Raw genomic sequence first — 22262 nt, forward strand, 5'->3', positions numbered from 1 at the left:
CCTCAAACTTTTGTGAACCTCCTAGCATCCCCCCCTCTTGGCTGCCTGGGCATCCGTGGACCCCAGTTTGAAACTCCTCTGTTTTAGGGTTACCTAAAGGGAACTTTGATTTAAATCAAGCAAAACTTATGCATTCTGTTAAATTTGTTTACATGCCATTTTTACTCCACATTGTGCCATATACAGAAAGCCCAGTTATAATGCCTCCTGATCCTTTTGTGGCCTGTTGTGAAAAGAGCACATCACCAGGTCATGGGTTAACAAGGCTTGGTGTGCTGGTAAGAGGTGAGGGGAATTTGTATAGGTAAACTCTAGCACTCGGGAATAATGGGAGTGTGGCTTTAGTTGTCTTTAGAGAAATGAATAATGGAAAGGTCTGTGACGTTTTCAAAGGTAAACTCTAGTTTCTGTGACGTGCCTCTGGCAGCAGTGTGTATACATCTGTAGAAGAGTATAAAAGGTCCACCAGGACCTGTATGGGAGTACGGCAGAACGGCGTGGACATCCTGCTCTGCAGCCATGGGAAAGGTAGGCGTTGACAAGTTGTACCTTGTAGTTAGAGTGATACTTATTTTTAGTATTTGCCACTTTAGTGACGTGACTTTCACATTGACTTGGAAGACCAAACTACATAGAAGATCTTTCACATTAGACTGGACAAAATCAGCAGAATCGCTCATCACTTGCATAGATTATTCCTCTGTTCCTTGCTAACATCTTTTGTATCCTCTCTGGCTTTGAAATCACTGTCTTTTTGTCATCAGATCATCTTCTACGAAGGCTCCAACTTCCAGGGGCGCTCCTATGAGTGCTCTGCTGACTGCGCTGACACTTATAGATACTTCAACTGCTGCAACTCCATACGGGTCATGGGGGGTCATTGGGTGGCCTACGAGAAGCCCTACTATATGGGGTATCAGTACGTCCTGGGCCGTGGGGAGTATCCTAACTTTCACCACTGGATGGGCTTCAACAGTTGTATCAGATCTTGTCAGATGTTCCCCCCAGTAAGTCAATCAAACTGATGGGTTTTATTTCACGCAGTTAGACACCTTTAAAAAAAGCACCGTCAATCAACGAGCCCTTTGAAGTAATTCATATATGCGGGGGAAAAAAAACAGGTTCACAGGTCCACCAGGAGATTTAGTTATTTGAAATGGAGCAAGACGCACTCGGATGACTGCGCAGCTCATCATAATTCCATTCATCTCTGTTTTTGGCAGTGGAAGAATCATGACACTGTCACTAGAGTTTGTTCGACAAAAATGACTAAACGTCTACTTGAAAATCTTTGAAAGTTGCACGTTTACAGCAGGAAGTCATGTTCAAAGGCTCAGTCTCAACAGCGACGTCAAGAATTTTCAGAGTTTTCTCCCTAACGTTCTGACAACTGGTCTCTCAAATGTCTCTGCGTTGCCCTGATTATTGATTCCGCTAAAGCCCTAACTGCTGTTTTTCTCCCCGCACAACAGTACAGAGGTGCCTACCGCATGAGAATCTACAACAGACCTGAAATGTACGGACACATGATGGAGTTCACAGACGACTGCCCCAATGTCTACGACCGTTTTGGCTACCACGGCATCTACTCCTGTAACTGTATGGAGGGCTACTGGACCTTTTACGAGCACCCCAATTACAGAGGCCGTCAGTATTTCCTGCGGCCCGGAGAGTACAGAACCTGCAGCGAATGGGGTTGCATGAATCCCATGATTGGCTCCTTCAGGAGAATGAGGAGCAGTTTAATGTAAACTGAGTCTTTTTTATGAGCATTAAAGACTTTAAGACTGATTAAAACGGTTCTTGCATGCTTTTCTTCATGTCACTTTGAATTATTTGGTAGCGCAGAAAACAGAAAGTTTCTTCAGCTTGCCAGTTGTTTTTTTTTTTTGAATAAGGATCCACTGATCCATTGCCCAGTACACATCAAAATAAAAACTGCATGCCAGTTTCAAGCCAGCTCAACTTTATAAATCTGACGTGGTTGAAGAATTCATTATAGTCTCATTCCAAACCATAAAATAGGCTCATAAAAAACTTTGTGCTTATGTGAGAGGACATTTTCAATTAAATCTTGTAAATCACTTCATATCCCAGCGTTTTATCCTCATTTATATGCCTTGCCAGTTCATGGCATTTACATGTAAAGCCCTGATGCAACTAAAAGCAGAGTTTGCAACTTTTTTTGTCAAGCACTGAAAAGTGCAGTGGTGCTGTCTTTGGAGAGAGAGAGAGGGGAAAAAAAAAAGCTTGCAAAGGCACAAAGCGGGGCACACACTGGCAGATCTACAGTCGCATACACTCTATAGAACACATTGTGCTGACCAGACAGAGTTTTGTGAGTCACACACAAAGCCCTGATCCATGCCGGTCTATAAAGAGGTCCTGACCTCAGAAATGGTTTGGTCTGCTCGGAGAACAGTCACAATGGCCAAGGTAAGTGACCAAATTGTGTCTGTAAATTATACAGATTGAGGATTCAGGATATGCAACCCCAATTACTTGAGATCTTGTCTTTAACTCCCAAAAATATAGAATGGCTGTTTTTAATGGCGAAGGAAATACATTACCAGTCAAAAGTTTTTGAACAGCAAGATTTTTTATGTTTTTTAAAGTCTCTTTTGCTCACCAAGCCTGCATTTATTTGATCCAAAATACAACAAAATCAGCAATATTGTGAAATATTTTTACTGTTTAAAATAACTGCTTCATTTTTTATATATATTTCAAAATGTAATTTATTCTTGTGATCAAAGTTAAATTTTCTGCACCATTACTCCAGTCTTGAGTGTCACATGATTCTTCAAAAATCATACTAGTATGCTGATTTGCTGTTTAAGAGACATTTTTTAGTTATTATTATCAATATGTAAAACAGTTGAGTACATTGTTTTCATTAAGTACATTCAGGATTATTTGATGAATAGAAAGATCCAAAGATCAGCATTTATCTGAAATAAAAATGTTTTGTAACATTATACACTATACCATTCAAAAGCTTGGAATCAGTATATATATATATATATATATATTTATAGACATTAATACTTAGCAAGGATGCTTTAAATTGATCAAAAGTGATGGTAAAGACATTTATAATGTGACAAACGATTTTTATTTCAGATGAATGCTGCTCTTCTGAACTTTCTATTCATCAAAGAAACCTGAAAAAACTACTCAGCTGTTTTCAACATAATAATAATAACAATAAATGTTTTTGAGCAGCAAATCAGAATATTACAATGATTTATGAAGCAACATGTGACTGGTGTAATGATGCTAAAAATTCAGCTTTGAAATCACAGGAATAAATTACATTTTAAAATATATTAAGATAGAAAACAGTTATTTTACATAGTAAAAATATTTTGAAATTTTACTTTTTTACTGTACTTTGGATCAAATAAATGCAGGCTTGGTGAACAGAAGATACTCCTTTAAAAAACATTAAAAATCTTACTGTTCAAAAACTTTTGACTGGTAGTGGTTTTTATTTTTTTGAAAAAGTATGTTTTAAAAAATTCTGATAAAATAACTAACTCTGGATTCAAATATTTTTGGTTTATATATATATTTTTTATTTATATGGTAATCTGAGCTATATTTGCACTAAGTACAAAACTGGGGCAGTACCCTTTCAAAAGGTACTAATACTGTATGTACATTTTAGGTATTAATATGTACTTTTAAAGTAATAACATGTGACTTTAGAGTAATAATATGACCCATTTAGGGTTAAATGGGATACAAATATGTAGCTTATAGCTTCTGTACCTTTATACGGCCCCAGTGACAGCTTTACAGCTTTGTTTTTTTGAGGGAGTGTTTTATGGATAAAGTAATGGATTGCAATGTGAATTCAGCTTCGTTTAACATTTATAAAGAAAAATGAATTGTCCTGACTGTATCCATCATATTCTGTTATAAAATAACATGGTGCTGAGCATCTCATGATGATCAGCTGATTTAAAATTAAATTGAATTAAAAAAAAAAGTTCAGTTAATATGTTTGAGATTGAGTCTGTATAATTTAGATGTTGGTGGGGGGTTCATGTCACTAAATTGGTTGGAGCATAAAAAACAAATGGAGAAAAACATTTTGAAAAATATATTTCATTCATATTTATTCTATGTCCTTTGTTGAGGAAGTCTAATTAATGTTTTATCTAATTAAGGTTTTTTTTTTTATTCACCATTCCATCAGATTTTAGGTTTCCTAGACTATTTAACCAAACTTTGTACAAAGATGATTCTCAACTATGTTATGACAAATACAACAGATTGATTTGACACACTATTTTATGCAATATGTGCATAAAATGTCCATAAATTGGTATTCCCATTCTAACTTGCATATTGTTCATGAAGCAAACCATAAAGAAAAAAGAATAGTAATAATGGGAGTAATAACATAGCAACTTTTCATAAGAATATCTCATGTTTTATAGGAATATTGATCTATAATTTCTTATAATCCCTATTATCTTGTCTACCCAAAACGCCTTATTAACATGCTGTTTGTCCTGGTGTCCTCTACAGAATTATCAATATCAGTTCTTTTTAAAGACCATGGGGAGGGCGTGTTTGTGATCAAACCTCCAAACATCTGATATGCCTAAAAAGCCCTGAATGTGCTCTGTACAGGACATCCAGACTTAAAACTGTGCAGAAAAATGCACTAAAATATAATGTCCTCGATAGAGGACAAAAATCTATACTTGGGTCTCAGAAGGATATATCTTACAAAAATCTGATTTTTCTTTCATTATATCCATCCAACAGATTACTTTCTTTGAAGACAAAAACTTCCAGGGCCGTCACTATGAGTGCACTGGAGACTGCAATGACATGCAGGCCCACTTTTCTCGCTGCAACTCCATCCGAGTAGAAAGTGGAAGCTGGGTGGCCTACGAAAAGCCCAACTATGCTGGATACCAGTACATGCTCTCCAAGGGTGAATACCCTGCTTTCCAGCACTGGGCTGGATTTAACGACTGCATTCGTTCCTGCCGTTTGGTTCCTCCCGTAAGTCTTTAGAAGTAGAAAACAGCATTATTTAAAAAGAATCTATTGTGATAGGAAAACATTTTCACTTTGCATCAGCAAGTTAGGAGTTTAAAGTTTGTGATGTCTGTATGTTATGAAAACAAGTTTCCCAAACACTCACCTTGTCTGCCATTGGTTGATCGAAACTCACGCTATTGGCTGATCCAGTGTTGCCATGGCAGGCTGACTAATCAGAGCAAGGCTTTAAATTTTTGGAGGGAAGTTTTTTTTAAAAAAAATACACATATATAACACTGATTGTTTCTCCTCAGTACACTGGAAACTACAGGATGAAGATCTTTGAGCGCTCCGATTTCGGTGGTCAGGCAATGGAGCTGAATGAAGATTGCCCTGATCTACGTCAGCAATTCCACAACGGAGATGTCTCTTCAGCCAACGTCATGGAGGGCTACTGGATCCTCCACGAGCACCCCAACTACACTGGCCGGCAGTTCTTCCTGCGCCCTGGCGAATACAGGAGGTATGTCGAGTGGGGCAGTCCAAGTCCTACCATGGGCTCCCTGCGGCGCGTGACTGACAACAACTGAAGATCCAAATCACACAACCACCTCTCCCAATGTGTCAACAGCACTGCCTGTCCATGCAGCGACTACGTCTGACCTGTGGATCTGTTGAGCCAAATGTATTTGTGAAGCCTGCTTTTTGTTTAGCCTCAATTAATTAGGGCTATGTGTCTCTTTTAGCACTGTTGACTGAGCAAACTGTATTTTATGAGCACCTTTCCCTTCCCTACAACTGGAAATAAAGGAAAATTTGATTAAAATCAAACAAATGAAATTTGTACAATATGAATGCCATACAATGACAGGGTTTCTGCAAGTTTTGTGGAGGTAAATTTAAAACTTTAATACCTTTTTTACAATTAAAGAATATTAAAGGGAGCACAATTCACCAATATGGAGCAGACAATGAGCTGCATTAGCAGCACTTCAATTATTATTTTTTAACAAAAAAAAAAAAAAAAAAAACATTCACACTGCACAAAACTGACATTGTTCCTCAGTAACTCAGTAAAGTCTTTTAAGTAGTCAAAATTAAGCAAATTTTTTCAGATATTTGTTCATGTTGTAAACTTAACTTTGTCTTTCACGTCTTCATTTTGTATCTCAAGCAAAAGTATCTTGATTTTTAGATATTTGTTTTGGAAAAAATGACAAAAATACTGACAAAGATATTCTTTTTTTTTTGCAGTGCATGCAACATTTAATACCATGATTTTATGAATTTAAGTCCTTTTAAGGCCTTAAACTCTAAAAGGGCAAACTAAGACTCTTTTAAAACCCACAAAAACCGTGAATGAATGAAACATGTCAAAATGTTGTTGCATGCAGTATACGTCCAGTAGTTTGATCATACATGACGTCATCTCGTGCCTGAGAGACAAAAGAAAATTATTAAGGAAACCTCTTGTTCTTTGAACTGAGTTATTGAAGAACAAAAAAAGGGGTATCTGAGGATAGAAGAGCAGAAGATTTTTATAAGATCACATGATGTCTAGCAGACGCTTTGGGCCCCTTAAAAGAGGCCCCATATTAGCAGCACATCATAGGGCAACGCAGACTCAAAGAGGAAAAGTCAAAGTGGCCTGGTCTTAGCCCCGAGCATGCAGCTCTCTCAGAACACAAAACAAAACCAAGTCCATATCTCAGCTCATGCATTTTTCATAAGGTATGGATACCGAGCTCTTTCAGAGATAAATATCAATTATTGAAATTGTTAATTAGAAGCCCATAATTGGCAAAGATGCAAATGAATAAATAACTTTGACGATTAATTATTGATTTGAAAAAATTAAGCTCTGCAGGGAGCACATTTGACTCTCTAAAGATCAAGGAAACACCAGAAATATGAGTTTTCGCCTCAAGTAATGTTCAATTAAAGCTGTGCTGACTGTGAAAGTCCGATGGCTTGCCATGAGACCGGTTCTTTTAAATTTCACATCCATATGCTTTAAACTCTCAAACGTGTGAAATATTGGGCACAGGTTGATATATAGTAGTAACAAATCAAGAATTATTTAGCAGTCATAATTTGAACATAAACCAAAATACATCTAAAAGCAGTTTTAGGGTCAACGCTTTTGTTAGCAATCTTATATTTTGAAATTCAGCACTGCAACCTTTGTTGCGAATGTTAGTTATAATTTTGCGCTCCCACAGCTGCACCTGCTTTTCCATCTCCTGATTTGGCAGTAACATTCTCCTCATTTGAGCATTTTTTAACCTCTTTCATCCAAACAGTCATTGATCACAGATCTTACGCAGTAAAGTTGGAACACAATAACAGATGAATGAGACTTTGTTTCTCTTCATCTCTGGATCTTTTTAGTTTCTGATGAAGGCTCATTGAGCATAAACCGCACATTTTGGAGAATAAAAAGAACTTGTGAGTCAAAAGGCACTGGCACTTTCATGGCAAGCTTCAGTCTTCTCACAGTCTCTTCTTTTCCTAATAGCAACATAATTAATCCTCTGTAGTATTGTTTTCACTCTTCCATGTCCCACTTAGTGCTTGGCAAGTCTCTCTCTCCCAACAGAACAGCCTCTTGATGTTTTCCACACTGAACTGTACTTAAGAAAGATTATTAATCAAGTTCAAAATCGCCCCAATACTTGTCGGTTTCCTCCCTAAATCCTTCTCCAAACATCTTTTAGGTACACACCCAACTTTCAGGTCTCCGTCAGAGGCATCGAATGTATCCAGAAGCGTTTTGAAAGTACAAAAGAAATTTATTCTACATACAAAAATTGTGAACATCTTCAGAACATTAAGCATCACTATTTTGTTGAGCGTTACAGCACCTTAAAGTACAGATAATGAGGCCTTTTTGAAGCAGTTCAGGACAAAAGCTTCCCATCCCGGGTGAATTTCACAACAGTAACATGTTAATGTCTAAATTTCTGCACATTATTCATGATTAAAAAGCATTGAGCATTTTAAAAAAATGCAAAATGAGAGTAATGCACCGGATTTTTTTTTTGTTTTCGTTTCAACAAAAGCAGCTTATACAGACAGAGCAGCCTGAAAATAATTTTCTTATGTTGTACTGTACAGTTGAGGTCAAAAGTTTACATACACCTTACAGAATCTGCAAAATGTTCATATCATACAAAATGTGTTTTTTTTTTTTTTATTAGTACTGACCTGAATAAGTTTACATATAGCCCACAAGAGAAAAGAATAGTTGAGTTTATAAAAATGACCCCTTTCAAAAGTTTACAAACACTTGATTCTTAATATGTTGTTACCTGAATGACCCACAGCTGTGTTTTTTTGTTTAGTGATAGTTGTTCATTAGTCCCTTGTTTGTCCTGAACAATTAAACTGCCTGCTGTTCATCAGAAAAATCTTTCAGGTCCCACAAATTCTTTGGTTTTTCAGCATTTTTGTGTATTTGAACCCTTTCCAACAATGACTGCATGTTTTTAAGATCCACCTTTTCACACTGAGGACAACTGAGAAGTTACAACTTGCAGAAAGTTTGAACACTTACTGATACTTCAGAAGGAAAAATTCTGCATTAAGAGCCAGGGGTGAAAACTTTTGAACTGAATGAAGATGTATACTTTTTTTTTTTTTTATCATGCCTAAATATCTTATATTTTTCATTTTTTACTGCCCTTCAGAGGCTACAGAAGATACTAAAATGTTTGCCAGAAGACAAAAGTCAAATTTACCCTGATCTTCAAATTCAAAAAGTCATATTTAACTATTATTTTCTCTTGTGCACCATATGTAAATGTCTTTTATGTGAAGTATCTTCTTCAGGTCAGTACTAAATAAAAAAAATAACATGCATTTTGCATGATCCCTGTTATTTTGCTAAAATAATTACCATTTTGAAGATTCTGCAAGGTGTATGTAAACTTTTGACCTCAACTGTATATGACTAGCACTATGCCACATGAAAAATATTATTTTTCAGTTAATAATACAGTTTTATAATGCAATGTTGCATATGGTCCTATGCCAAATGAAAAATATTTTTCGTATTAATGCTAAAGTGTACATATGTGATTTTGCTAAAGTGTAATATGTTGTAAAACGGCACAATGTTTTTTAATGCTCCAATTTGTGCTGGGAATTTGTGCCTACTGCATTTCCACACATTTAATATTACATAAATATATAACATGGGCAATTCGGGAGGCCTCTTTTCATTAACTCCATATTGGAGTGAAGCTGTTATTTTTGCCATGATCAGTAATACATTTTGCTACTCAAAAAAACATAATACAATGCACAAGTCATAACAAAAATCAGATGGACCACAGCTTTAAGCAAAAACCCGTGTCATCTTTGTGGCATGACCCTTCTGTATCTTTAAGTTCAACTGGTTCTTTCTTGAGAACAAGAAACACTTGACTAAAACAGGTGTATCTGGGAAACTTAAATGTATGGGTTTCACTAAACAGCTCTCCTTGTATTCGCACTTTCTCCAAACACACTGCCTGGTGCGAGTCTTTAAATAGATTTTAAGTGGGTGAGTTTTTATGTATTTGATTCTTGACTGAGATGCTTTTACTTCACGACTTTAGCTGGTGGTTCTGCGTCCAGGGAGAACCTGCGCCACAGGAAGATTCTCGTGCAGATACGTCATGCTGCCCTGCTCAGAGAAATCTGCAACTGTGTGGCCCTCGCCCCTTAAGACCCACTTGGTAGTGAGAAGCCCTTCCAACCCCACAGGCCCACGGGCATGAATACGAGCCGTGCTGATGCCAACCTCCGCGCCTACAAAGCACCACAGGGTCGTTATGGGATTAAAAGCGAAAAATTTAAATAAATTTGTGGGTGGGGAAAAAAAAGAAAGAGACACCTACCGAGACCAAAACGATATCCGTCAGCGAAGCGTGAGCTGGCGTTCCAAAAGACACAGGCACTATCTAATTGCTGAAGAAACTGCTCTGCTGTGTCCTCTACACAGAGAATGTGAAAGATAATGATAGTTAATTAAATAATGTTTGGAAGCAATATCAACCTTCCCACTAGATGGCACTACAGCACTACTTTTTTGTTCACAATAGAGCATTCAAAGCTGAAGTGTGTGATATATATATATTTTTTTTTTTATTAAAACACTTACACACTTCATCACATAGCTTAATTTTAACACACAGTATCTAAAATTATATGATTATCCACAACTATAGGCAGGTTTTTGTTCATTCTTACCATTTTCGGTGACAATAACATCAGTGTGGGAACTGCCGTATTTATGGATGTGATCAATAGCCTCCTGCATACTGTCAACAACCTCAATACAGCACTCCAGATCCCCATACTCAGTGCGCAGAGACTTCACCTCTGACGGACTGAAGGTCAGGTATGATGCAAACTTGGGACCAGCATGGATCTTTACCTATAAAGGTCAAATCATCAATAATTTTAAGAAAGTGCAGTTATAAATGTAGCCTATCATTTCCTAATATGCAGAAATATACAGAAGATGCAAAAAAAAAAAAAAGTAACAGTGAAATATAATTAAGATGTAAACCACTCAAGCAGTATTCTAGTTTTTTTATTATAAGGAAATTAATACTTTTATTAAGCAAGGACACATTGCGTTGATCAAAAGTGACAGTAAACATGCATTATTTGCATTATTTGTTTACAAAATATTCTAATTTAAATACTGTTTTTTTAACACTTTAAGGTTCATTAGTTAACTACATTAGTTAACATTAACTAATAAGGAACAATATATATATATATACAGCTATTATTAATCTTAGCTAATGTTAATTACAGCATTTACTAATGCATTATTAAAATCACAAGTTATGTTTGTTTACATTAGTTAATGCACTGTGAACTTACATGAACAATGAACAACTGTATTTTTATTAACTAATGTTATCAAATATTAATAAATAGTGTAGTTAATGCATTGTTCACTGCACACTTATATTAATTAATACATTAACTAATGTTAACAAATAACACCTTGTTGTAAAGTACATACAGTAAAGTATTTTATACATTTAAGAATCCTGAAATAAAACTGTATCATTGATTATGCATTACTTATGCATCCACGAAAATATTAAGCAACTGCTTTTACATTTATAATAAGATTTTTTCTGGAGCACCAAATAAACATATTACACTAAGCTTTGCAAGATCATGTGGCATTGAAGACTACAGTAATGGGAACTCAAAACAGCTTTGCCATTACAGGAACTTTATCCATTTTAATTAATTTAAAATGTTAAAATACATTAAAATAGGAAAGTAATTTTAAATTAAAATATTTCATATTATTACTGTTTTAAAGTATTTTTGGTAACATTTTACAATAAGGTTCCATTAGTTAATTAACTAACATGAACAAACAACGAACAATACATTTACAGTGTTTATTAATCTTAGTTAATGATAGTTACTGAAAATGAAGTTTATTTGCAAAAACAGATAATTCAGTTTAACAATTTTCAGAAATCATGTTTTTTATGTTATCATGTTTTTATTGTGTTAGCTGTATTTTTTTAGTTATTTTTACTTGATCAAAATAACCCAACTGCAGTTTGACAGAGATTAATTGGAATGCACAATGAAAAAACATGATTTCTGAAAATATGTTTTTCCAAATTAACTCATAGTCATAGCAAATACTCATTCACTGTTAGTTCACGTTCATTCACAGTGCATAACTAATGTTTAACAAGCACAACTTTTGATTTTTAATAATGCATTAGTAAATGTTGAAATTAACATTAAGATTAATAAATAAATGTGCTAATTCTTAGTTTAGGTAAACTAAAATAGTTAACTAATGAACATTATTGTAAAGTGTTACCAAATTTTTGTTAAAATAGATACAGCCTTGTTGAGAAAGAGACTTCTTTCAAAAACATTTTTCCTAATCTTCAACCCCAAACTTTTGAACGACAGTATGTATTTGCATTTACATTTTTTGTTTTGTTTTACCCTGAGGCTGAAAGAGGCTTCAATAGAAACACTATATTATTTTTTTCTACACCAAAGTCAGATTGGGTTATAGTCCTCAGAGTGTAAGCCTAATTAAGTATGAATGACATACTGTGCATATATACACGGTCTTACATGTTCTGTTCTCAGCATGTCAATGATCTGATCAAACATTGGAGTTCTGAGAAGATCTCGATGCACCAGCAGGGTTTCCATGGCGTTACACGCTGCAGGGTAGTCGCATTTGGAGTCTTGGACTAGAGAGATAAAACACAACCAGTGTAATTAAAAACTATTATAAACCACAATACCAAAAGGTTGCTGATAAAGTACACCTATGTGGAAATAAAAAACACCTACACTAAATCTTCACTGGCAGGCTTACCGATCTTGATGGCTTTGTCAACACTGGCCTCATGGTCCACATAAACGTGGCAGATCCCCTCACTATGGCCAAGAACAGGGATGCCCTTCGCCGCACGCTGAATATCTCTGACTAGCTGAGAGGATCCACGGGGAATGATCAAATCAATCATCTTCTCCAAACGGCACAGATCCTCCACCTCCTCACGCGTGCTCACCTGCCACATACATTATATGTGTTAATGTTTTTTTTTTCTGCTCACCAAGCCTGCATTTATTTGATCCAAAGTACTTTTTCAAATCCAAATATTTTTACTATTTAAAATAACTGTTTTCTATTTAAATACATTTTAAATTGTAATTTATTTCTGTGATTCAAAGCTGATTTTTTAGCATCATTACTCCAATCACACGATCCTTCAGAAATCATTCTAATACTTTAATTTGCTGCTCAAAAACATTTATTATTATGATGTTAAAAACAGCTGAGTAGAATTTTTTCAGGTTTCTTTGATGAATAAAAAGTTCAGAAGAACAGCATTTATCTGAAATAGAAATATTTTGCATTATTTAACATTATAAATATCTTCATCATCACTTTTAATCAATTTAAAGCATTCTTGCTAAATAAAATTATTCATTTCTATCTAGTACTTAACTGACTTAAATATTGATAATATTAAAAAAAATGTTTCTTGAACAGCAAATCAGCATATTAGAATGATTTCTGAAGGATCATGTGACACTAAAGACTGGAATAATGATCCAGAACATTTAGCTTTGATCACAGGAATAAATTACATTTTTAAATATATTCAAATAGAAAGCGTTTATTTTAAATCTTTCTTGGGCACCAAACTCTGACACTGAAGACTGGCATAATGGCTGCTGAAAACGTATGTTAAATTAATATAAAAGTTACATTAAATTTTATTAATATTTCACAACATTGCTGTTTTTATTGTAGTTCTGATCAAATAATGCAGCCTTGGCGAGCTTGGAGTCATTTTACTGTTACTTACTGGACTTAAACTTTTGAACAGGAGTGTTTTATATAAAATGTGAAAATTTACTGTGCAAATATGTTTCATTTACCAGCTGGATGGCGTCTTTGACTCCATGGATGGACAGAGCCTCCTGGGCAAGTTCATGCAGGATGCGATTTGTGTTGGCTGCCTCTTTACCGCCTTTCAACAAAAGAGCATTGCCACTAGCAATAGCTAAAGCAGAAACCTGTTGCGATAAAAACAACTTTTGTGAGCAGATGTTTATACAAAGAGGCTTAAAGTAAACAATACAGATACCGGCCAATCCTACTTGAGCACCTGTTTATAGTCTAGTTCTTTAACCCCTTAGCATTCCTGTCAAATTTAACTCAGTGCAGAACATCTCACGGATGGGATGGGTTCAAGGTTCAGGGTTCAGGGTTCAGTACTTTCGGTGAGCAGGAAATGGACGTCTTTAAAATTCCAGTACCAAAAGTACCGAACCCGGTACCTTTTGACAACTCTATTATGCATATGCATGTATTTGTGCACCTGACCTGAGGAAGGCAGTCTGGTCGTGACTCAAAGATGACCAGCAGTACTCCGATGGGGACAGTGATCTGCTCCAACTCCAGGTTGTTTGCTACCCGAGTCCTCCGCAGAACCCTGCCTACGCTGTCCTGAGAGGAGACTGCAATCTGACGCAGACCGATGGACAGACTGTTCAGTTTAGACGATGACAAACTGAGTCGCTTCAGCATGGCTGGAGACAGACGACCTGTAACATAACAGATTGAGATTGAGTGAATAAAAAAACAAAAACAAAAAAAACCTTTGTGATACATCACTCCAGTGGGGGAAATGGCATTGCACATGATCTGAAAAGTAGTAATCACTTCCTAATACCTGTGCTGACAGCATGCTCCACATCCTTTTTGTTGGCGGATAAGATTTCGTCTTTTCTCTCAGTGAGGAGATCAGCCAATGCACAGATGATGTCACTTCTCTGTGGACAAACAGAATGATATAACACAGATGCTGTCTGTAGATGACACAAATAAACCAGAGAACTCCTTTTTAATCTAATGGTTTTACTTTTTCTGGGAAAATATGCATGAAATGATTCCAGATGGTTATTTAAAACAGGGGTTTAAAAATTTAGGTAACCTGCTCTGGTTCAAGGGAAGCAAGAGTCCTGCCAGCAGAGCGAGCCATTTCTGTCTGCTGCTCGACCGTGGGACCTGTGGATGACGAAAAATGTGTCATCTGAGGTCTTTCAAACAAACAAAGATAAATGAATCACCTTAGGGGGAAAAAATGATTTAATAAAACGTGTGGAAACTCACCAGCTGGTTTGACTTCTGAGAAGAAGGTTCCCACTTTCTTTCCCTCAACTATGTCAGTGATCACATGACCTGTGACTTTGGGGTGTGTACCGTTAGCAATGACAACAGACGTCCCACCTTGGAGAGCCCAGAGAGCAGCTTTCACCTGAAGTTTAGGGAATACACACACTGTCAGTTTCAGTTATTCATCCTAACAAACTATATTTTGTGTGTATCTCAGATACATTACCTTAGCTTCCATTCCTCCTATGCCGACCCTGGACTTTGTGCCGTAGGTTATGGAATGCTGGTCCCCAGGGTAAAATGTGTCCAGGAGCTTGGCATCGTCTGACCCTGGTGGGCTGTCATAAAGACCTGGAAAGGGTGATAAAAAATGTTAAGCAAACTGATTTCACTTCATAAGGGTCAATTTTTTTAAAATTGAGATTTAAACATCATCTGAAAGCTGAATAAATAAGCTTTCCATTTATGTATGTTATGATAGGACAATATTCGGCCGAGATGCAACTATTTGAAAATCTGGAATCTGAGGATGCAAGAAAATTTAAATATTGAGAAAATCGCACTTAAAGTTGTATAAATGAATTTCTTAGTAATGCATATTACTAAACAAAAAGTTTAGTAATTTTATTGTCCCAATAACATGGCATCCATTTAATAATTTCAATTAAAATTTACATGAAATACATTATTATTGCATACTGTTTTTTTTAATATACTACAATACTGCAGATAAATGCCACTATTTGCAATAAGTAGTATAAACAGCTGAAAATCCTACTATTTTAACATATAGTGTAAATAGAATCGATAGCTATTTGCACAGTGTAAACAGCATCCATCACTAAAAAAATAAGCTATTTTCACTTCGCATCAAACTGCTATTTACACTTAGTGTAAATATCGCAAATAGCCACCAATGCATTATCGTAGCTTCATAACATTACAATTGAACCACTGATGTCTCATGGACTAATTTAAAGATATCTGTACTACCTTCCTAGGCCTTGAACATGTCAGTTGCATTGCTGTCTATGCAGGGTCAGAAAGCTCTCAGATTTCATAAAAAAAAAAAAAAAATCGTAATTTGTTTTCTGAAGATGAACGAAGGTCTTACAGGTTTGTAACAACGTGAGGGTGAGTACTTAATGACAGAACATCCATTTTTGGCTGAACTATACCTTTAGCATTAAGCTGAAATCTCACCTTCTACATCAGAGAGAGCGATGAGAAGATCTGCCCTCATCTCCACGGCAAGCCGCGCTGCAAGACTATCATTATCCTTGATACTGATAACCTGCAGTATGTAAGAGAGAAAAGAAGTTTGAAAAGAAGAGTCTCAAAAGACACTCAAACTGGAGAAAGTGGCCCTTGTCTTTTAAAACCCGCAAAGACAGACATGACTGCAATATTTCATGTTCCCATGAACATCTATCTCAAAACTATGGCATTAAAATGGGTGTGATGAACAATGACTCTGTCTAGTCAAAGAAAAGGCAGAATTTCACATGAAACCACATTTAAAGCCGCAGTCAGTGCATGACAGAGCAAGCGTAGATGAGCCCAGAGTGTAAGCGACAGTAATGAGAATGAGGTAATGTTAATTTCTTTCCAGTTTCTACAGGAATGGAAAACCCCCTCAGGCTGCAACAGTGCAGAAGACAAAGATCAAGCCTCTGCTTTGCTCTGGCTCCCAGCATGCATCTGTAAAGGCCCCTCCCAGCATGCAGTTCCAAAAGGAAGAGGATGGGAGGCAAGGCTGCTGGGCAGACTCTCTTTCTCCCAATACCCACATTTACCCCCTGTAGGTCACTGTTGGGTTCTGGAGGAGGAACCACGGCATCGTTGGTGTTGATGATGGGCACGATGTTCATACGCAGCAGCTCGTGGAGAGTGCTGTTCAGGTTCCGTCTTTTTTGGTCGTCGTGGAAATCCAGGTTTGTTACCAGGATCTAAAGCAACAAACAAAAAATAAAAAAATAGAAACATGAATAAGAGAGTATTTTGTAGCTAAACCATGCTTATGTTAGTGTCTGTATGTACCTGGGCAGTACAGGTGCTGTATTGAGTGAACATAGCCTCATACAGAGCCATAAGTCCACTTTGTCCTGCAGCGGCACACGCTCTCGCTTCTAGAACTGGCAGTGACTGACAAAGGAAACACAACCGATTTCAGTTTTTTAACTTCTTAACGTTAAAATATGAGCTTACTTGGCTAAAATATGCTTGTTTATATGCTGAGCTTTTTTTTTACCACATTTGATGTGCCATTTGTATGTGCTTTTATCAATGTTTTATGTGAATTAAAGCAATAATTAATTCAAAAATGAAAATTCTGTCATTAATTACTCACCCTCATGTCATTCCATGTCATAGCTTAAGAAAATTACAGTTGAACCACTGACGTCACATGAAATATTTTATCAATGTCCTTACTACCTTTCTGGGTTTTGAACGTGTCAGTTGCCTTGCTGTTTATGCAGGATCAGAAATCTCTCTGATTTTATAAAAAAAACTTTATTTGTGTTCTGAAGAAGAACGAAGGTAAGGGTGAGAAACTAAAGGCAGAATTTTCATTTTTGGGTAAACTATCCCTTTAAAGCCTACATCAAATCTGTCCATCATGTGAAGACTTAGAAGACTTTGATAAAACAGGATGATTTATATGCATTTCTTTTATTTCATAATTCTATAAACACCTACTGTGGCATGTTTCATAAGCATATGGCTTCTGGATTAACAACATGATTAAAAAAATTGCTGAAAACCTGTTGTACAGGTGTAATTTATTACTGTACATGCCTTCTGGCATCTCATTAATACTTTAGCAAGTCTTTTAGCAAGTAAAAGGCCTTTTACTAACATTCAAAAAATGATGTCTCTTTGGTGTAAAATCTTAATTTATAATGCAAGAATAAATTCTAAATGCAATTATTTAAGAAATGCTGGAATAACTTTTATATTGGCAGTAATTTACAAAGTCAAGTCAAATCACCTTTATTTATATAGCGCTTTTAACAAAACAGATTATGTCAAAGCAGCTTTACATTAATAAATAGGAACACAAATGAACACTTACTGGGCAGAAGTAACTTAGATTTACTTGATTATCTATACATTGTTTTGTTAGTAAAATCATTGTAAAATGTGAGTATTAAATATGACACATTAGGCTTCTGAGGAATGTTTATGATGTTTATTACTGTATATCATTGTTTTGCACACCCCAAATTATAACTATAGCTTTTATCATGAAACTTAGCATTTATATATTGTTTATTACTGGGAGAGATAGAGTGACAACTGAGGTTTATATGGATTTTATGTAAGTAGTCTTTTACACTGTTATAAAGATAATGGTAAACTGTTCCACTTAAAAATAATAAAAAAACTACGTCACACTATAAATGTTTAATAAACCTTTTTATAAAAGTTGTGGGTGAATAAACTATTAATGGAGAGACATAAATCTCTCTGACTTCACTGAAAATATCTTAAAAAAAAAAAAAGTTGTTTTTCAGAGGTGAACTAAAGTCTTCCGGATTTAAAATGACATGAGGGCGAGTAATTGATGACAGAAATTTCATTTCTGGATGAACTATCCCTTAAATTTATTACTGTATATTTGTTAATCTATTTTTATTTTTAACCAAAAATACTTGTAACAAATTTATATGTCCTCACCATATCTTTAAGCTGATTCTGGCCTGAGTGCAGGGCTTGTCTGACACTTTGTGAGAGAAGAATTTCATGCCTCAGCCTTTGTTTTCCAAATGCCACAGCGCCACTGGTCACGATCATCATCTCTCTACCCTGATTCTGAAGCACGGCCACCTTAATCAATCAAAAAAAGCATGAATAAAGAGTGCAATGTGCCAACAATTAAATATTATAAACAAAATTTCCACAGTTTGAAACATTTTAAAAGCATCACGATTTGTTAGTACCTGTTCTACAATTGAAGCAAGTCGGCCCAATGCAAGGCCGCACTCGTCCCCACGGGTTACGACGGCACTCCCCAACTTGACAACGATTCTTTTGGCCTGGCGCAGCTCACTGCGGTGGCCAAATGACTTACCGTGCGCCCGTGCCAGCGGCACTGTAAAAAAAGGCACGTTACTCCACTTACGCACAGCATGGAGTGTGAGAAATGGGGAGGAAGAGGGATCTGCATGGAGAGAGAGAGAGCCAGGAAAGCACCCAATGAGGAGCCATGCCATGCAGGAAAGCCAGTGAGTGATGGATAGATGGACTGTGTTAGCGTGCATTGATTGTATCGATGACAAACTTAGGATAATGAGGAGAGGATGGATATGAGGGGAAATGGTAAAAGACAAGCAGAGAAAACAGGGATCATGCCTGTCATGCATGTCAGTAATGTAACAAATGGCAATGTTAAGTATAAACATAATTAGCTCTGTGACAAATTGCTAATGTTCTCTTTGAAAGTGTCTACTAAATGCAAAAATCCAAATGCAACTGTAAACAAATTAACAACATGCTATTCCCCAAAAAAATGATTAGAATCCGAAGTGGAATAACTTTCTGTGCTTCTTTTCTACTAATGTAACAAAAGCCACACTGGCAGGAAAAAAATAATAAATAAAATCACAGTCCTTTTCTAACTATTTATTTAATAATTAAAATTATTTTAAAAAATTATTTAATTTAATTAAAAATTAAAATTAAAATTTAAAGTGTAATAAAATAATAATGTAAAACATAATAGTCTATTTAAAAAAACAATGAGAACAATAAAATGTATAAAAACAAATTGTGATTGTTTTAAGAGTGTTTAGGATTTTTGTTTTAAGAGTTTAGTGTTAAATGCATTAAATTAGCAATATTGGCCAACCTTTAATATTCTGAGTAAAAGCAGTCAATCTGAAAACTCACCCTCTATATCTGAGGGAGTAAATTCAAAACAACTGATTTAAACATGAAAATTAAACATGAAATTATTATTGACTGTATCTGCTACATCAGTATGGGATTATTTTTGTGCCAATAAGAATGAACGTAACTTTATAAAACTGAACGTAACTTTCCAAGAAACCATCAAAAATATGCCACTGCAAAAGAAGAAAAACACAATGAAAATGAAAAAATGAACTCAGTCGCACGAAATTAACATGCTCTTCAAATATGCTTCATTCTTTGTTAATGATTTTCAAAGAATCGTTTTCGCGAATCATGGATTCTGAATGCGTTGCCACAGCTTTCGCTTACGCTTCGCAAATTTTCGTTTGCTGTTTTGGCACAAACCTCTCGTGGGGGCGGGCTTAACAGCGATCTACTCTGATTGGCTAATGAGTTTTTGATGGACAGTTGCTCTCTGACCTGGAAGCACAGACGGTGACGTCAGTGGCGCACATATTGGAAAGTTGTTGCGGTGTGCAATACGTCGTGCTGTTTATAGAAACTATCAGAACTGTTGCACACTGTACATGAATAAAACTTTTATCGATGTTATTGATTAACGCTACTTTAGCAACACGAACTTACTTCAAGCTGCCCTGAGGGACAAGCTGAGGTGGAAGATGATGCCGCTCCGTGTCTCTCCTGGGAGCTCATCTTTAGAAACTAAGAGACGACCGTAGGTGAAATACTAATAACATTAATACTTAACATAAACAAAGCACGACGTATTGCACACCGCAATATGCGCGCCACTGGTCAGAGAGCAACTGTCCACAAAAGCTCATTAGCCAATCAGAGTAGCAAGAGCTGTGGCAACCGATTCAGAATCCATGATTCGATTCAGAATCCATGATTCGCGAAAACGATTCTTTGAAAATCATTAACAAAGAAAGAAGCATATTTGAAGAGCATGTTAAATTCGTGCGACTGAGTTCATTTTTTCATTTTCATTGTGTTTTTCTTCTTTTGCAGTGGCATATTTTTGATGGTTTCTTGGAAAGTTACGTTCAGTTTTACAAAGTTACGTTCATTCTTATTGGCACAAAAATAATCCCATACATCACTGGTCTTATTATACAAAATTGTCAATAACAAATATCAGTGGAGTCATAAAAGTGTAAAAGCAAACAAATGAAGTGAACAGAAATCTGAGACAAGCCATTCACAAAGCTGTGAGCTTCAGCGCCCACCAAGCCCCCACCACATTCTTTATAAAAGAAAATGACACAGTAAAATGTGCCACATCAGCAAAGCCAGACAGCACACCCAAACGCTGACAGGACAGAACTCAAAGAAGAGCACCGACCCAGTGAATGAAAGAGACAGACATGCTTTAAATTAAGAGCAAGGGTCATGAATGGAAACAACTAATTGTATGTCCATATTTAAAGCATCGTCTGATATACTGAACAGTATCAGTTCTGATATTGATCAGTTTTGCACTCCTTAAATTTTTCTTTATAGTACCCTACATATTTATCTTTAAGCCAACAGGTGTGGGATACAAGGTAGAGAAATACTTACTTTTGCTTTGTGAAGCAGCTCTTCTGAATGTTTGCAGTGCATTTGGTCTTGCTAAAAGCTGGGAACAGGAGAACATCTTCTGGAGATACATGATCAACTGATCTGTGCAACTGAAATATAAAGCATATATTTCTATCAAAACACAACGGATTTAATCAATTGAGTTAGATATTTCAGGCAAGTTCCTCACATAAATTAGGTGAAATTTGATGTAAGATCACAGTTTATTTAACGTAATGTAAATGTAAACAAAAGCTTGATCTACGGGTAACTGAGCTACATTCAATTCAACAAGTCAAGAGCATCACTGTGCTAAACGTACAAGGAAAAAAACATTTAGTAGAGTTGAATATATTTATATATTCATGAATCATGAAGTGGGGAATATAATATTTATGTTGTATAGGATTGCTGTGCGTAATAATATCTAACAAAACGCCGTTCAAGAAACCACCACAATAAATAATAACGAATACAAACAGATAATTAAGAACAACACTCATTATTTTCTCTGTAAACTTTCTTCCGAGACACGCTGGCTGATGCAAGAAGGAAGACTAAGTTACAATGGCCTGGCATTTACAAAGCAAGTATTTACCGCAGTGTTGCATAAATGTCATTTTACATACCTTAATCTACAAAACAAACGTGATTTATTAAGCTCAAGTTCACTGCCACCGCTGCTCTTCAGTGCCACATCAACTCTCTGCACCTACTCGCATGGATTCAGCCATGTTGACGTTCATCCACGTAGTTACGCAACGGGCGTACGCACTGATAGTTGTACGCTGATTACCGCTACTATTCACAAACATATTTACGCTCGACTCCGCTTAGGTCACACACGCAATCTGCGCAAAACTGTAGCGTGTGTGTTTTTTTTTAAATCTTCGTCTTCAGCACTAGAGGGCGGTGTGTAAACATCAGAACACACTTATCTCTGACGGGTCATCTGCATTCCAAGAACAGGACATAGACAATGGACCATTCTTTATTCTGATATTTTGCATAGTTTTCTTAGGTCTTCAATGGGTTAGTGACCCATTTTACCATAAACTCCATTGTAAAGTGAGCAGTCTAAATAGACTATTGTTTATGCCCCTTGGTTTTAATACAAAACCGTGGTAAC

The 22262-nt window shown here is 36.1% G+C and overlaps 3 protein-coding genes across 5 annotated transcripts; 2 read left to right on the forward strand and 1 right to left on the reverse strand.

Annotated features, from left to right (window-relative positions):
• The first annotated feature begins 488 nt into the window (after nt 1-488).
• Nucleotides 489-1806, forward strand: crygmxl2 (crystallin, gamma MX, like 2). Its single transcript, XM_051124608.1, has 3 exons — nt 489-528; nt 765-1007; nt 1473-1806. The coding sequence occupies exons 1-3, from the start codon at nt 520-522 to the stop codon at nt 1749-1751; spliced, it is 531 nt and encodes a 176-aa protein (XP_050980565.1). The 5' UTR covers nt 489-519; the 3' UTR covers nt 1752-1806.
• Nucleotides 1807-2307: 501 nt separating this feature from the next.
• Nucleotides 2308-5832, forward strand: crygmx (crystallin, gamma MX). Its single transcript, XM_051124553.1, has 3 exons — nt 2308-2436; nt 4783-5025; nt 5319-5832. The coding sequence occupies exons 1-3, from the start codon at nt 2365-2367 to the stop codon at nt 5592-5594; spliced, it is 591 nt and encodes a 196-aa protein (XP_050980510.1). The 5' UTR covers nt 2308-2364; the 3' UTR covers nt 5595-5832.
• Nucleotides 5833-8768: 2936 nt separating this feature from the next.
• aldh18a1 (aldehyde dehydrogenase 18 family, member A1) lies at nt 8769-21878 on the reverse strand. 3 transcript variants are annotated; one of them, XM_051124624.1, is made up of 18 exons: nt 21763-21878; nt 21134-21243; nt 18637-18788; nt 18374-18523; nt 16733-16837; nt 16483-16641; nt 15896-15986; nt 14919-15043; nt 14690-14834; nt 14511-14584; nt 14250-14349; nt 13901-14121; nt 13453-13590; nt 12380-12575; nt 12130-12251; nt 10240-10426; nt 9888-9983; nt 8769-9798 (listed from the first exon to the last, which is right to left on the reverse strand). In XM_051124624.1, exons 2-18 carry the CDS (start codon nt 21222-21224, stop codon nt 9602-9604), a joined length of 2349 nt encoding a protein of 782 aa, XP_050980581.1. In that variant the 5' UTR covers nt 21225-21243; nt 21763-21878; the 3' UTR covers nt 8769-9601. The 3 variants fall into 3 exon arrangements, with proteins under 3 accessions (XP_050980581.1, XP_050980580.1, XP_050980579.1); XM_051124623.1 differs by having other exon boundaries at nt 16489-16641; nt 18637-18857; XM_051124622.1 differs by having other exon boundaries at nt 18637-18857.
• Between the last annotated feature and the right edge of the window lie 384 nt (nt 21879-22262).

This window comes from Labeo rohita, chromosome 12, assembly GCF_022985175.1.
Source record: "Labeo rohita strain BAU-BD-2019 chromosome 12, IGBB_LRoh.1.0, whole genome shotgun sequence".
In the NCBI taxonomy this organism is placed as follows: domain Eukaryota; kingdom Metazoa; phylum Chordata; class Actinopteri; order Cypriniformes; family Cyprinidae; genus Labeo; species Labeo rohita.

Bases quoted from the DNA above. Each gene is read 5' to 3' on its own strand.
- crygmx (XM_051124553.1), top strand. From the start codon at position 2,365: ATGCCGGTCTATAAAGAGGTCCTGACCTCAGAAATGGTTTGGTCTGCT. The intron at 2,437-4,782 runs GTAAGTGACCAA...TCCATCCAACAG, and splicing joins GAACAGTCACAATGGCCAAG to ATTACTTTCTTTGAAGACAA. The intron at 5,026-5,318 runs GTAAGTCTTTAG...GTTTCTCCTCAG, and splicing joins CCTGCCGTTTGGTTCCTCCC to TACACTGGAAACTACAGGAT.
- crygmxl2 (XM_051124608.1), top strand. The intron at 1,008-1,472 runs GTAAGTCAATCA...CCCGCACAACAG, and splicing joins CTTGTCAGATGTTCCCCCCA to TACAGAGGTGCCTACCGCAT.
- aldh18a1 (XM_051124622.1), bottom strand. From the start codon at position 21,224: ATGTATCTCCAGAAGATGTTCTCCTGTTCCCAGCTTTTAGCAAGACCA. The intron at 14,835-14,918 runs GTAATGTATCTG...CCTAAACTTCAG, and splicing joins TAGGAGGAATGGAAGCTAAG to GTGAAAGCTGCTCTCTGGGC. The intron at 12,576-13,452 runs GTAAATGAAACA...TGTATGTGGCAG, and splicing joins TCAAAGACGCCATCCAGCTG to GTGAGCACGCGTGAGGAGGT.